General features: G+C 45.1%; 1 protein-coding gene across 6 annotated transcripts in view; it reads right to left on the reverse strand.

The window, feature by feature from the left end:
• Nucleotides 1-15,034, reverse strand: part of CCDC57 (coiled-coil domain containing 57) — a 150,609-nt gene extending 135,575 nt beyond the window's left edge. For 5 of the 6 annotated variants that reach the window (XM_030534230.1, XM_030534228.1, XM_030534226.1 and 2 more), the window contains exons 1-2: nt 14,954-15,034; nt 4,379-4,787 (exon numbers count right to left, since the gene is read on the reverse strand). In XM_030534230.1, coding sequence (XP_030390090.1) covers nt 4,379-4,779 — 401 coding nt within the window. In that variant the 5' untranslated portion in view covers nt 4,780-4,787; nt 14,954-15,034. Of the gene's footprint in view, nt 1-4,378; nt 4,788-12,534; nt 12,624-13,578; nt 13,671-14,953 lie in introns of all 6 variants that reach the window. The other variant, XM_030534227.1, reaches the window with a different exon arrangement.
• Between the last annotated feature and the right edge of the window lie 529 nt (nt 15,035-15,563).

Genomic DNA, 15,563 nt, shown 5'->3' on the forward strand with positions numbered 1-15,563 from the left:
GATGCTGCTGTTCAGTCCCCCAGCACCGTGTCTACCAGCAGCATGCAGTAGACATAGGGTGACATTGAAAAAAGTCAAGAAACGATTTTTTTCCCTTTTCTTTCACGGGGGGGGGCGGGAGAGGGAGTAAATTGATGAGATATACCCTGAACCACCCCGGACAATGTGTTTGACCCTACAAGCACTGGGAGCTCAGCCAAGAGCTCCCAAATGCTTTTCGGAGACTGTGGGGACTGTGGGATAGCTGGAGTCCTCAGTCCCCCCCTCCCTTCCTCCATGAGCGTCCATTTGATTCTTTGGCTTTCCGTTACACTTGTCACACAGCACTGTGCTGTGGACTCTGTATCATAGCCTGGAGATTTTTTTCAAATGCTTTGGCATTTCGTCTTCTGTAACGGAGCTCAGATAGAACAGATTTGTCTCCCCATGCAGCGAACAGATCCAATATCTCCCGTACGGTCCATGCTGGAGCTCTTTTTGGATTTGGGACTGCATCGCCACCCGTGCTGATCAGAGCTCCACGCTGGCCAAACAGGAAATGCAATTCAAAAATTTGTGGGGCTTTTCCAGTCTACTTGGCCAGTGCATCCGAGTTCAGATTGCTTTCCAGAGCGGTCACAGTGGTGAACTGTGGGATACCGCCCGGAGGCCAACACTGTCGATTTGCGGCCACACTAACCCTAATCCGATATGGTAATACCGATTTCAGCGCTACTCCTCTCGTTGGGGAGGAATACAGAAACCGGTTTAAATAGCCCTTTATATCGATATAAAGGGTCTCGTTGTGTGGACAGGTGCAGCCTTAAATCGGTTTAACGCTGCTAAAATCGGTATAAACGTGTAGTGTAGACCAGACCTCAGAGACAAAAGTCTGTGCACATAGAGCCCTCAAGATGGGACTACAGGTCAGGAGAGGAACAGGCTGGCTCCCTAATCCCTATGGATGGTGAGCGGGATCCCCTGGCAGCTCCCCAGCCAACCCAGGTGTGGGGGTCCCCCACAGCTCCTAGGCAGTTCCTCAGCTGGTGGCAGCAACAAAATCCCACACAGCTCCCCTGACACCATGGGGGGAATCCCCCGGCAGCTCCCCAGACACTGTGGGTGCTGTGGACCCCAAGAGCTCCCCAGCCGCCATGGGAATCCCCTGGCAGCTCCCCAGCCACCAAGGGCAGTGGGGGAGGTGGCAGCTCCTCAGACTTCATGGGTGCTGGGGACCCCCGGAGCTCCCCAGCCACCACGGGTGCAGGGAGAATCCCCCAGAGCTCTCCAGTCCCCACTGGCAACCCCAACAGCTCCTAGTAACAGGCCGCAGCACCCAGCCACAGCAAGGCAAGATGCTGGACCTTCCTCCCTCGACCTACGGGTCATGGACATTTTTAGTTAAAGTCAGGGACAGGTCACAGCTTCTGTGAATTTTTGTTACTTGCCCGTGCCCTGTCTGTGACTTACTAAAAATGTCCATGACAAAAATCATAGCCTTAGTTATAGCAAAGCCAAGTTATTTGCTTTAGTGTTCCTTATATGATCCACCAAAAAACTGTTTTGAATGGCTCATCCTTCTTCCCCATTACTTAAGCAACACAAAAAGCATAGGTCCCCCCTCTTCTGTAACTTATTAAATCAAACTTCAATATTGAGTCATTAATGTCTTTTTTCATTTAACTTGCCAATATCCAACTGCAGGCTGTTGGTCCAAGATCATAGGTACAATTTATCCCTATAGAAATTATCTAAAAATGCAACAATTCTATACAAAACTATAAATCAGCTATCCAGTTATAGGCATCTATCCAAGACCAATTGTGGGACTGTATGACACAGATTGCTGGAAATCAAAAGCTGAGCCAGCACTCTGATCACTTAAACACCAATTAATTCCTCCAAACTCAAGGGTGGACCTGACTCTGCCTAATTAGCAGATTAGAATGGGCTGAGGAGGACTAAAGAGCTAATTAGCCCATTACCACAAAGGGTAGAAGGTGGCACAGTAAGGAAGTGCTGAAGAGAGAGGCAAGCTAATTGAGCCAGAACCAAGAAGGATCTCTCAGTGAACAGCTTTCTTCCCTCTCCTGGGCAGAGGGCTGAGGAGAAGCCTGATGCTGTAAATGATGTGGTGTATGGACCAACAAGGTCATTGGAAAAACCATGTACATAAACTACCCAGGAGTATTTAACAATGGAAGGTGTCCAGTCTGTGTAGACAGAGTAGAAGACAGGGGCAGGGTCTCACTCTGTCACAGACTGCTACAATCAATCTTACTCCAAGTTTATAAACTACAGAACAGGCAGTTGTCTATCATTACTTATTAAAATTTTCGCTTAATGCAAGAAAATCACAGATGCAAGTGACATTTTTAAAGTTAGTAATAATAATGCTGACCAAAACTTAAAGGCCACATTTTTAAGCAGAGTCAAGTCCTTGGAGGATCCTTGATCTTTCGCACTGGAAACCAAGAACCAAGTGCAGTCAGACTCTACTATTTATAAGTCAAAAACATGGCAACTTGCCATTTGAACTGGCTACTTATTCTATTTCTTCAACAAGTGCTTCTCATATTCAAATCTCGCCCTAAGCTAGAGAAATTCAGAGTCACAAAAACAAGACCTTCAACAACCACCTAGATACAGTTGAGAAAAGTCAGTTATGGTGATCTAGTGTTGGAGTGATTGTATGAGTTTATTCAAAATAGTGATGGTTTTTATGTAAACTCTTTTAATCTACTTTTAAGTACAATTTAAAGATTTTGGTTCTTAAAGCATATTTTATCATTGTGTATGTTTCATGCATCAAAGAGTACTTTTATCTATTTTAACATTTAACTATTTTAGTTGTTTCTATCTTCAGACAACATCAGTGGATAAACTTATGAAAGGATGCTGTGAGAAGTTCTCTTGTCCGGAGTCTTACTACTCTCTAATTGTCTCAATATTAGAGAAATATTCCAAGAGAATTAGACTAATTAAAGGACTGATTACTGGAGGCTTCTCTCTGTCCTCTTAGATTTTAATAAGTTAAGACCATAAGTTACTAGGGCAGGCCAATGGTCCATCTAGCTCAGTATTCTGTCTTCCAACAGTGGCTAGTATTGCACCATCAGCAAGTTTGCAGATGACATTAAGCTTGGGGGAGAGGTAGATACGCAGGGCAGGGATAGGGTCCAGAGTGACCTAGACAAATTGGAGGATTGGGCCAAAAGAAATCTGATGAGGTTCAAAAAGGACAAAATGCAGAGTCCTGCACATAGGATGGAAGAATCACATGCACTGCTACAGGCTGGGGACTGACTGGCTACAAGGCAGTTCTGCAGAAGAGGACCTGGGGATTACAGTGGATGAGAAGTTGTATATGAGTCAATAGTGTGCTCTGGTTGCCAAGAAGGCTAATGGCATATTGGGCTGCATTAGTAGTAATATTGCCAGCAGATCGAGGGAAGTGATTATTCCCCTCTATTCAGCACTAGTGAGGCCATATCTGGAGTATTGCATCCAGTTTGGGGCCCCCCCACTACAGAAAGGATGTAGATGCATTGGAGAGAGTCCGGTGGAGGGTAACGAAAGTGATTAGGAGGCTGGGACATATGATTTGAGGAGAGGCTGAGGGAACTGAGCTTATTTAGTCTGCAGAAGAAAAGAGTGAAGGGGGATTTGATAGCAGCCTTCAACTACCTGAATGTGTGTTCCAAAAAGGATGGAGCTAGGCTGTTCTTAGCGATGGCAGATGACAGAACAAAGAGCAATGGTCTCAAGTTGCAGTGGGGGAGGTCTAGGTTGGATATTAGGAAAAGCTATATCACTAGGAGGGTGGTGAAGCATTGGAATGGGTTACCTAGGGAGGTGGTGGAATCTCCTTCCTTAAAGGTTTTTAAGGCCTGGCATGACAAAGCCCTGCCTGGGATGATTTATTTAGGGTTGGTCCTGCTTTGAGCAGGGGGTTGATCTAGATGACCTCCTGAGGTCTCTTCCAACCCTAATCTTGTGATTTTATGAAAAGCCTTCCCTCTATCAACTCTAAAATCCACCTGTATGCCAATCCCCCTCCCATATCTTACAGCTTTTGTGTTAGAGATATGGTGCACCATTTGAGAGCAGCCCTGGGGCTCCTCTAACTTAATGCCAGAGGTTTGGAAGTTCTCCACTAGAGAGTGAATACAGATGCTTTAAAGGTGACTTAAAGCTACCTTTGCAGACCCGAACTCTGTTCTTGTGCTAAGCATAGCTCAGCCAGAATGGAGCTTTTAATTTGTTTGTCAAATTCGTATGTACCTTCCTTTTTAGTGTGTTAAAAAACTATTGCTTTATCAGATCCATAGACAGTCATTTGGAGGCTGAATGGCTACGTTTCCAAGATAGTACTGTACTATAAAGAAAAATCTCTTACCTGTGCAGCCGCTCCATCTCTAACTGATGTTCATTAAGTTTTTGTTGATATTGGTACTGCAGAGCCTCTTGTTTCCGGGTTTCCTTAAGAAGTGTTTGTTGCAGCTTATCCACTTGTATCCTAAGATCGCTAACTTCTGCCTGTTTAGCATTTTCAGCCATTTTCAGATGAGTAAACATGGCATCATAGCGTTCCAGTTCTCTGTCTCTGTCTTCCAGAACTTTCAGATTATAGGTGAAATCTTCTTTTAACCTATTGAATTTTTTATGCATTTCTTGGAGCTGCTTTCTGGTATCCTGCAGTGTTGTCTTCTGAAAATAGAGTTGGCGAGCTTGTAGCTCTTTCCATTCTTGTTCTTTCCTCACAAGAAGTTCATTTAGTTCTTTCTCCATTTTTAACATTGTTGAGCCTAAGACAGAAGAAAGTTACTGACTGGAGCCTGATGACTGAAAAATGTCTCCTCTCCAACCGTTCACTTCTCCACACTCCATCTGTTGTACTGCATAATTAGTTAGATGTCTTTTAGACTTAAAGTGGACTTTAACTTTTTCTGAAATATCAGATATTGGTCATGGCTAAGAGCAGGAACCTATTTATCTCACATAACCCCCCACCCCCTCAGTCTTTTAAATGTATTTATCCTCATAACACCTCAGTGAGATAGGTAAGTATGATTATCCACGATTAAGCAGATGGAAAACTGAGGCACAGGAGACTCAGAGATTTGCCCAGTGGCACACAGGAAGTCTGTAATGAAGCAGGAAAATTAACTAAGGAGTCCTGAATCCCAGGATAGCACTCAAACCACTGGACCATTCCTCATGTTTGTGTTCCATTTCATCCCTTCACCAATCTATTCTTTTCCTCCATTTTCTGTATGGTAACTGGGATTTCAAAAGCCCACTGGGATGAGAATTATCCACAAGATACCACAATCACTGGCTATACATTTAAATTTAAAACTTCCCCCTAAATTTTAAATTTAAACTCAGATGAGTGTCCAGCATTTTCCCCACAAACTCCATTAAAATTCCTGTGAAGGACAATTATGCACGTGAGGGCCATGACGCACAGGTGCAATACCCCTATACAGAGGTTCTTTTCACAATGCCGCATATCTGATCTTATCCATTTTTGCTTTTAAACTTCTTTGCCATGTCTACAATAGGAAAAAAAGGTATTTTTAACATGAGTTAACTAACATGTTAAATTCCTACGGTGTGTCTGTAACAACCTGGCCCAGTCTTCTTCCGAAGGGACACATCTGTTTTGAGTAGACCCAACTGCTCAATCCCACGTGCTCCTAAACCACCAGGTCTGGACAGAACCTAGTCACAATTCCTAGCTCTGGGTCTGTAAGGCATACTTCCAGGCCCAAACTCATTGTCTGAGACCTTCTTTGGAATATGGCACTAAACTGTTTGGTGGCCCCCAGGCTCCAGAACCAGTGCCTCTGCCCTCTTATGCCCCCCATATGATACCTCAGAATTCCACAGTAGTTCTGAACACTTTAGGCTTCTAGTTTAACCACTTCAGGCCCAATGTGGTATGAAGGCAAGGAATAGAAACTTAGCAAAGGAATTTTTTATCCAGTCACTACTCTTAAAAAGTACTTGAGAGTTACAGTGACTCTAGTTTGATTTCTCTTCTCCTGCAAATCTGAGATCTAGTCAGTATTTCAGTCTATGTAGAGTCCCTCTCTTCTGCCTTCCTCTTCTCTCTCCAGCCTGGTCTTCTGTCATGTGTTAGTGAATGATCACCACTTCTCTAAGAGCACCCCTTGTTATATACAATCTCCCTCCCTCTAGCCATGTGCCCAGACTAAGGTTCAGTCTACACCTAAAACTTAGGTCAATCTAGCTATGTGGCTCAGTGGTGTCAAAAATTCAGATGCAAGTGACATAGTTAACCCAACCTATGCTACAGTATAGACACCATTAGGTTGATGAAAGAATTCTTCCATCAACTTACCCACCATCTCTAGAGGGGCTAGATTTTTCCCACAGCAATGGAAAAACTCTTTCCATCACTGTAGAAAGCATCCACACTACAGTGCTACAGCAGCCTGGCTGCAGCACTGCCACTGTGGTGCTTGTTGTGTAGACACAGCTTGAAAAACTCTAGCCCGTTCCCCCCATGCAGGCTTTTGTGTAGACAGTTCACTGAGCCATTGGGTTAGGCAGAGACCACAGTTGAGACACAATCCAAGTTGATCACCCTAGATTGTTCTATGATGGATCCTAAATTATAGGTGGCACCCCTGCAATTCCCATTGGAGTGCCAGAGCATGGTGCAGCCTCTGACCCTGTGCCCCGACTGGAGTAGGGCAAGCCCCAGACCCACTCCCCAGCAGGAGCTCACGGGCCACCTAAAAACGGCTTGCAAGCTGGATCCAGCCCACGGGCCGTAGTTTGCCCACCCCTGTTCTAGGTGTTTGCAAACTGATTGCTTAATTATTTGCTTCATTATCTTTCCAGGTACTGAAGTTAAGATGATTGGTCTGTAATTCCCCAGGTTGACCTTATTTCCCTTTTTATAGATGGCCAAATATAATGCCCTTTTCCAGTCCTCTGGAATCTCTCCCATCTGCCATGACTTTTCAATCTAATAACTAAGGCAGGGGTGGGCAAACGATGGCCTCCAGGCCGGATCCAGCCCCTCAGGGCTGTGGATCTGTCCTGTGGCACTGCCAGCACCACATCCCTAAAGCCCCTGGGTGGGGGGGCAGAGGGCTCCATGCATTGCCCTTGCCTCCGGGCACCATCCCCCACAGCTCCCATTGGTTGGGAACCGCAGCCAATGGGAGCTTCAGGGGAGATATCTGGAGGTGTGGCAAAGGCAGCGCATGCAGAGCCCTCTACCTCCCCTCCCCCAGGGGCTGCAGCATTTCCTGGAGTGGTGCGGTGCCAGGGACACAGCAGGCACAAATTCAACCACCATTTCTATGCTGACAACTCACAGATATACCTCTCTAACCCAGACCTGTCTCCTCTCGTCCAAACTAAAATATCAGCCTCTCTCTCTGAAAGCTCCTTGTGGAGGTCTAGCCACCAGCTCAAGCTGAACATGGCTAAAACAGAGCTTCTAATCTCCCCCACAAGTCACCTCTGCTTCCTCTTTTCCCATCCCTGTAGACAACGCAACCATACATGCCTGTCATGAAGGCCCATAACCTGAGAATCACCTTTGCTCATATCTCACTATGTAATCAAATCCAGAGTATATCTCAATCTTGCTGATCTTTCTGCATAAGATCTCTAAAATGCATTCTTTTCTATCCAGTCACATAGCCAAAAAAAAAAAAAACTTATCTAAGCTCCCATCCATCTCATATCTTGATTACTACATCGTTCTCTCTGGTCTTGACAAATGCAGTCATGCTGCACTCAGATCCATTCAGAATGCTGCTGCAAAGGTTATTTTCCTACCTTGTCACTTTGACCATGTCACCTCTCTCACTGAATCCCTCCAGTGGCTCCCCCTTCTCTTATTACATTGAACAAACAGCTTGCATTCACTTTCAAGGCCCTTTATAGTCAATCCTCAAACATCTGCATAACTACCTCATTATCCACCTTCAAATCACTCCTCAAAGTTCTCCTTTGCCATGATGCCTACAGAGTACTTGATAACAGGCTGCTAGCAGGCAGAGACCACTGCCTATATGCTGACCAATAATGTCTCGTTTACTTGTATTTCCAAATCTGTTTATATTTATCTTTTGTCTCCTGTACTAACTTGGGGAGAAGGGATAGCTCGATGGTTTGAGCATTGGCCTACTAAATGCAGGGTTGCAAGTTCAATCTTTGAGGGGGCCACTTAGGGATCTGGGGTAAAATCAGTACTTGGTCCTGCTAGTGAAGGCAGGGGGCTGGACTCAATGACCCTTCAGAGTCCATTCCATCTCTATGAGATAGGTATATCTCCATACATATTTATATTATAGGGCTGTGAAAATTTTCACACCCTTAGCACTATAGTTGGGTTGACCTAACAACCAGTGTAGAGGTAGCTAGGTCAACAAAAATTCTTTCATCAACCTAGATACCATCCCTCAAGGTGGATTAACTAGCTAAAATACCTTCTGTTGATGTAGGAAGCAGCTACACTACAGCACTACAGCAGCACAGGTGGCTTCTGACTGTAACCATTTTTGGTTCTGTTTTTGTACAGCACTAAGCACCAAGGGATCCTGGTCTATAACTGGGGCCACTATACACTACAGTAATACAAATAATAAAAGTAACATAAAATCCTTTACTTTTGCCCTCCCCACTACCACCAGAAAGGAAATGTTACATTTTCCATTAGAGACTCCAATTTTTAGGGCTATAAAATCCACTCCAGGCCTGAACAATTGTGACTCACCCATGTATTTTGCTCCTCTTAAAGAAAATAACTTTACTCGTCACACTCCAAAATGGTCTCTTATTTCATTGCCTCCTTGACCTCTCTACTCTGCTGATGCTAGTTTCTATGGACTGTTTGTCCACTTCCCCCCACAATCATTTAGGTACCTTTTTTCACATAATTCCCTTCCAATTTTGCTCTGCCAAGCCACTATCCTCTCTTCCCTTGAAATTCCATTCTCAATATCCAGAAGATGAGTCAAATAATTATATTTTAAAATTATTTTTAAATCCACTTGTCAAGATGTGCACAAGCCTTAATTGAGTAATCACATAATCTTATTGCTGTAACCCTTGTTCATTCTCACTCTCTTCCTACTGTTATCCTCAATCATTTGTGTCATATCTTGTATATTATAAATTCTTCAGGACAGGGACTATGACTTTCCATTTATTCTGTACAATGCCATTCATACTTCTGGGTGCTGAAAAAATAATGATACTCTCTGCTCAGCCCCTTTTCCTAAATCTCTGGAGTCAGTACAAATGCTCTCACAGCACAGTATTATTCTGTTTCAGTTATTACAGATAATCCGGCCTGTATAACCATTGGGATACAGAGAATAATAGATCAGACAGGCACGTCTTTCCAATGGTGACTCTAATCTCTTAAAATGGAAGAGAGATTTTCAGATCAGCAAACGTGATACAATATCCCTGCTCCAAAAGGATGCCACATTTTAACTGATTTTTCCCCATAGACCTAACAAATCTCATTCTTCAGGGTTTAAAATTTAGTCTGTGAGGGTCAGGATGGAAAATAAGCAGCATAGTATTCTGAGGAAGCTTTGTTTCTCTGACAAATCACATAGTAACCATTGTTAGAAGAATCAGTGGTCTGGACAGATTTTAAAATTTGCCGTTGCTCAGTTTTGCCATTGTCATTACTGTTTCCATAAATGGAAGAAAAAAATAAATGGAAACTCTCCAACTTAAATTTGATAGTTGTGTATTTATGGAGAAGGAGTTCACAATACTATAATACAATCTCTTTTTACTTTAGTAGGCAGAGATGGATATTTCCTACCAAAAGCAATATTATTGGGCATTTATGAGCAATGTTTCTTTTGTGCTTCTTGTACTTATCAGGCAACATTAAAGAAAGGTCTGTTCTTTTTATATCTCCCGCTTACTCCTTTTAGCTGCTGCTGCTGCTCCAAATGCATTTGGCTGTTAACACAGCCACAAATGTTAAGTAAAATATTTCTAATGCAAACGAACAAATGCCAAGTTTATACACAGAATGTAACAATATCATCATTAGTTCAAAATCCATTAGTGGGCTGAATCATCTAAAAATATTTCAGTCTGCTCTGTTAAACAAAAGAGGCTTTTGTGCCAGCCAGTAAACAGAGTGGTATCAAAACAGTTTCATAAGTGCTTTTAAAATAAAACCTGACACATACTTCATTGGCTAAACTTGACCATACAATCTTTAGACAAGACCTTTGTAACAGTCAGAAGGGGGTAAAAATTAGATCTTCCATCTTACTGCCACTCTATCACCTCCCGTTAAGTATTTATCAAACTGAAGTCACGTTTTTTAAACTCCTTTTTAAAAATTATGAAACTTTTACAGGATCTTCCATTTTACAATTGGAAGAAGTGTTAATATTTTGTGTGCATGTGATTTAACTGAAAATAGTAATTAACAGAGAAAAAATTGTCATTTCTTTTTGGGTTTGTTCTATTCCCTCAGTATTTCCTTAGTTTTGGCAAGGATGAGGAAAACTTAAAAATACAGAACCTAATAATGGGAAGAAAGCATTTGCTTCTGAGAGTAGCAGTATTCACAATAGGGAATTACTTAAAACTATGACAGGTATGTATATAGTATTGTGAAAACTGCTGCATTCTTTTATACAGCAGCTGGAACATCATCCTAGGTGTCTCACAATCAAGCTTCAGAGTACAGTAAAGATACAACCTACGTGGCACCAAAAATTACTTCCTAATGGTCATGGATACAGGAAAGGATTTCCATGTTAATATTGCAGGATGTATCTGCAACTTTTAGTACAAGAAACAAAGTACTGCTAAACTGTCTGTGTAACACAGCTGGTGTAAATCATAACATTACAATGGTTCCAATGAGTTCTCTCTACCTGAACCCAAAGAATGATGACAGGTAAGAAGGACTTTGGGGAAGAGTAATCATGAAGAATCTCACTAGGATCCATACTGAATATCTACATGAGACCACTTGGATTGTGAGATGCTCTGGGCTCAGCTGCCAACAATATGCTGATGACATTCAAATGTCTATCTCATTTGTCACTGATCCAATGACTCCCACTACTAAAAATATTACAATGCCTATAGAAGATCAGATGGCAGCTGGCTCAGACCAGCGTAGACAAGACCAAGTGATACTGGCTGAAAGCGGGGAAAAGCACTTTGAAGAACTTGCTAAAACTCTGCACACCTCTATCTTTCTGTCAAAGACATACAGCCTCCTTTTGTCAGAATGGTTCAAAGTCTTGGGGTCTGTTTGAATTATTACTAAAAGTGGGTATTCACCCACAAAAGCTTATGCTCCAATACAGTGGTTCCCAACCTTTTTGTGGCCAATAGCACATACATATTTTCAGAAGAGTGGGGCGGGCCCCAACAATTTTTCAAGGCTTATTTTGTATTTGTACATTAAATAATATGAAAATCATCATATTTAATATTCTTCCCACTCTGGGTTGAAATAATACGTACGTTGTCTCTTATTTGAACCACTCATTTTGGAGCAAAATGTTAAAATAATAAATTGCAAAGCACAAGAAAACAGTAGTATCAGTGCTGGAAGAATACTCACATACAGGGCCGGCTCCAGGCACCAATGGAGCAAGCAGGTGCCTGTGTCAGCACATGCTATGGGGCAGCATTCAGTCCATTCTGCAGAGGCGGAGCATTGTGGGTTTTGTGTTTTTGGTTTTTTTTGGGTGGCAGTGCAGTTCTGGGCAGTGCAGTGAGAAGCCTGAGAGAAGCTGCGCAGCCTGCAACCCCGGAGTACTCTGTCCCCAGCAGGCGGAGGCCCTGGCATCTCTAGCCTGCTGGGCACTAGGCAGGCCCTGTGTCTGCTGGGGACAGAGAACACCTGCACCTGCAGCCCTGGAGTTCTCTGTGCCCAGCAGGCACGGGGTCGCGGCTTCTCTGCAGCCCCGGAGTTCTGTGCCCAGCAGGCGCGGGGTCGTGGCTTCTCTTCTTGAAGCCGAAGAGAAGCCGCGGCCCCGCGCCTGCCGGGGACAGAGAGCACCGGCGCCCGCAGCCTGGAGTTCTCTGTCCCTGGCAACCACAGGGCCATGGCTTCTTTCCCCTGCTGAGCACCAGGCAGGCACACATAAATGCCCCGCTTTGGAGACCACTGCTCCAATACATCTGTTAGTCTATAAGGTGCCACAGAACTCTTTGTTGCTTTTTACAGATCCAGACTAACACAGCTACCCCTCTGATACTAGGTAGCACTTGTCACTTAAAACATCTTTTTTCATCTCCAGTGCACTAGGAAACTTAACCCCTACCTCCAGGATGAGAAGCTGGCCACAGTGATCAATGCATTTGTCACCTCCCAGACAAGATTACTGTACTTTGGTGTATCTGAAGCAGAATGTGAAAACAATACAAAGCTCTAGCTGATACAAAGAGTGGCTGAGTCCTCCATTGTTTAGGCTAGGGGTCTCAAACAAGTGGCCTGCAAAGTTATTTTCTGCGGCCCGCAAGCTCCTCACGGTGTCCCCGCCCTCTCCCAGCGTTTACCTAGAGGGGCTCCAGCCTGACGCGCACTTGGGACAGGGCAGGCTCCCTGCCTGCCCTGCCCCCACGTCGCTCCGGGAAGTGGACGGAACCTAGGAGAGGAGAGGCACAGGCGTGCGTGTGTTGATGTTGCTTCAAACACCACCCCCAGCAGCTCCCATTGGGAGCTCCCTGTTCCTGCACCCTACACTCCGACCCCCTGCCACACCCCTCCTGCATCCCAACCCACTGCCTTGAGCCCCCTGCTGCACCCCAACCCCCTGCAATACTCTGCACCTGACCCCCTGCCCTGAGCCCCCTCCTGCACCCCAACCCCCTTCTCTGAGCCACCTGCCACACCCTGCACCCAACCCCCTGCCCTGAACACCCTGCCACACCCCTCCTGTACCCCAACCCACTGCCAAGTCCCCTGCCACATCCTCCTGTACCCTGATCCCGTTGCATCCCTCCTTCACCCCAACCCCCTGCCACACCCCTCATCCCTCCTGTACCCCACACCCCAACTCCCTGCCCTGAGCCCCTGCCACATCCCACACCCCTCCTGCACCCACTGGGGGCATGCAGGGGGTGGGGATTTCAGGGAAGGGGTTGGAATGGGGGCAGGGAAGGGGTGGGAAGAGGCAGGACAGGGGTGGGGCTTCACAGAAGGGGTGGAGGTATCAATAATGCAGCCCTTGGGCCAATGTACTAGTCCTCATGGTCATTTGAGTTTGAGACCCCTGGTTTAGGCTCTCATGAGCACATCAAGACTGTACTTCAGTCTTCCCCATTCATTTCCACTACCAGTTTAAGGGCTTTGTCTCAATCTCAAAACAGCGAGTTAAATCATAGCTACATGCATTTAAAGAATGCATTTCAATCTATGAACTGCTAAAACAAATGTGCTTCTTTGGGTCATCATATACCACAAAGCCCAAAACAAAGCACATGAGAGCCCAGGATGAAGTATTCTCAGTTGAAAAGATTCAGCCATGGAACACCATAAGAGATAGTATTAATCCAAAATCTGATCCTTTTTATGAAATACTACAAAAATTAGAAGATTACTTCAGGGAACTTAGTTGAAGAAGACTGTCCAAGGAATCTTCTCTGAGATTCTTCTTGTCCCACAAGTAAAGGAAATCAGAAGGCAGAAGATTCTGGAATGGAATGGCAAGCTAGGTTAAGTACTAAGGTAAAGGTTTTGTGGAACACTTCTCCAACTTCTATGGAGGGAAGGGGCTATGTAGTTTGACTGGTCTCCAACTCAGCAGAAGGGAGAGCAGTCTCCTCGAGGACAAGTTGGCTAGAGTAGTCAGGAGAGGATTAAACTAATTGCAAATGGGGAGGTTAAATGAGGGAAGAAATGAGCACTTAACACTAAATTGAGATGCTGAGACCAAAGTTATCAAGAAACCAAAGAACGTTAAAAGAATACATTTTTTAATAATCTATACACTAATGTTAGGAATTGGAATTGCTGATCTGTGAGCATAAATTCAATCTAGTCAATATTACTGAAACCCGATGGGATGATTCACACAATTGGAATAAGGAGAGAATGGCACTCTACATCAAAAATGGCATTAGCTATTTCCAAGTCACTGATAACACAGAAGAAAATGATCTTAAATCCTTATGGATCAATGTCCTAAGAGATAAAGCACAAACTGGAGTACTAACTGTTCTGCTACAGGTTTCAGAGTAGCAGCCGTGTTAGTCTGTATCAGCAAAAAGAACAGGAGTACCTGTGGCACCCAGACTACCAAACCAGACTAGGGAACACAGTGACCACCCTCTTTATATACCTATCTGTAATGCAGAAAAAACTATGCTCATGGAGGTCTTCCATTCAAGTGACATATGATGCAGGTGTCATGCTGCCAGTACAGATCCTTGGAATTTCTAAATAGTATACATGACCATTTCCTAACTCAAAAACTGTTGCAGATAACAGGGTTGAATTTTCTGTTAGCCCTTGACCTAACAGATAAGGAGAAACTGATCACAGAACTAAAAGTTAATGCTAGTAGGTACAAGGCGGACTCTCCATAACTGACCATGTTTAATCAAAATTGGTTTTTTCCCCCTTAAAATGCATGCTTTAGAAATTATTCTGGGTAAGTTCTATGGGCTGTGCTATACTACACAGGAAATCAAACTAAATGATTACAACCGTCACAGGGTACTCTAATGGGATAGCAGGATGCACATCAGTGACAGGGCACCCTGGTGGGATGACAGGGAGCGGCAGATGGGGGACGCGTGGTGACCGAGCAGCCCGGTGGGATACGAGGAGTGGAAGGGCCACCGAGGCGCGGGTGACTGGGCGCCCCAACTCGCTGGAGGGGACGCGCGGGTGACTGGGCGCCCCGACTCGCTGGAGGGGACGCGCGGGTGACTGGGCGCCCCGACTCGCTGGGGGCGAGGGGAGGAAACTCACGAGTTGCTCTCTAAGCGGCGGCGGGTCTCTGCTGAGCAGGCCTCGTCTCCATGGGAACCGTAGCTGCCGCTGGTGTTGCAGGAACACGCCTCCCTAGGGAACGTGGGCCCCAACCCCATCGGGACCGCTCGTAGGATCCGCTTCAAACCCCTTCCGTCGCGCCCTCATGGAGGCCGGCCCTTGGCCTCTGTCCGGGTCTGGCATCCTGCCAATGCTTTGAGACGCACCTTGGGCGTTGTGCCAGCTGCTGTGATGTAAACAATGGCAGGAACCGTACTACTGTACCATCCACACACACACACACCCCAGTCCACATATCCCATATGCCTCTGCAGCCTTACTCTCCTACCCACATTCAGTAACCATCATCAACCTGAGCCCCCACTAAAACATACTTCAAAACCTGCCCATTATTCCATGTCTCCATTGACCTGAGCTGTCCTCACTGAGGGAGCTGCACCCTATCACCACCCCACCAATGTACCATCCACCCTATCCACCCTCTACCCCATAAACCCCTCCACCAAATCCCTATCCACCCTAACCCAGTCAACCCATGTCTAGTCACTCAGACCATTCCAATACTTCTATCAAACAACCCCCACCAGTG

Source organism: Gopherus evgoodei, chromosome 15, assembly GCF_007399415.2.
Source record: "Gopherus evgoodei ecotype Sinaloan lineage chromosome 15, rGopEvg1_v1.p, whole genome shotgun sequence".
Taxonomy (NCBI): domain Eukaryota; kingdom Metazoa; phylum Chordata; order Testudines; family Testudinidae; genus Gopherus; species Gopherus evgoodei.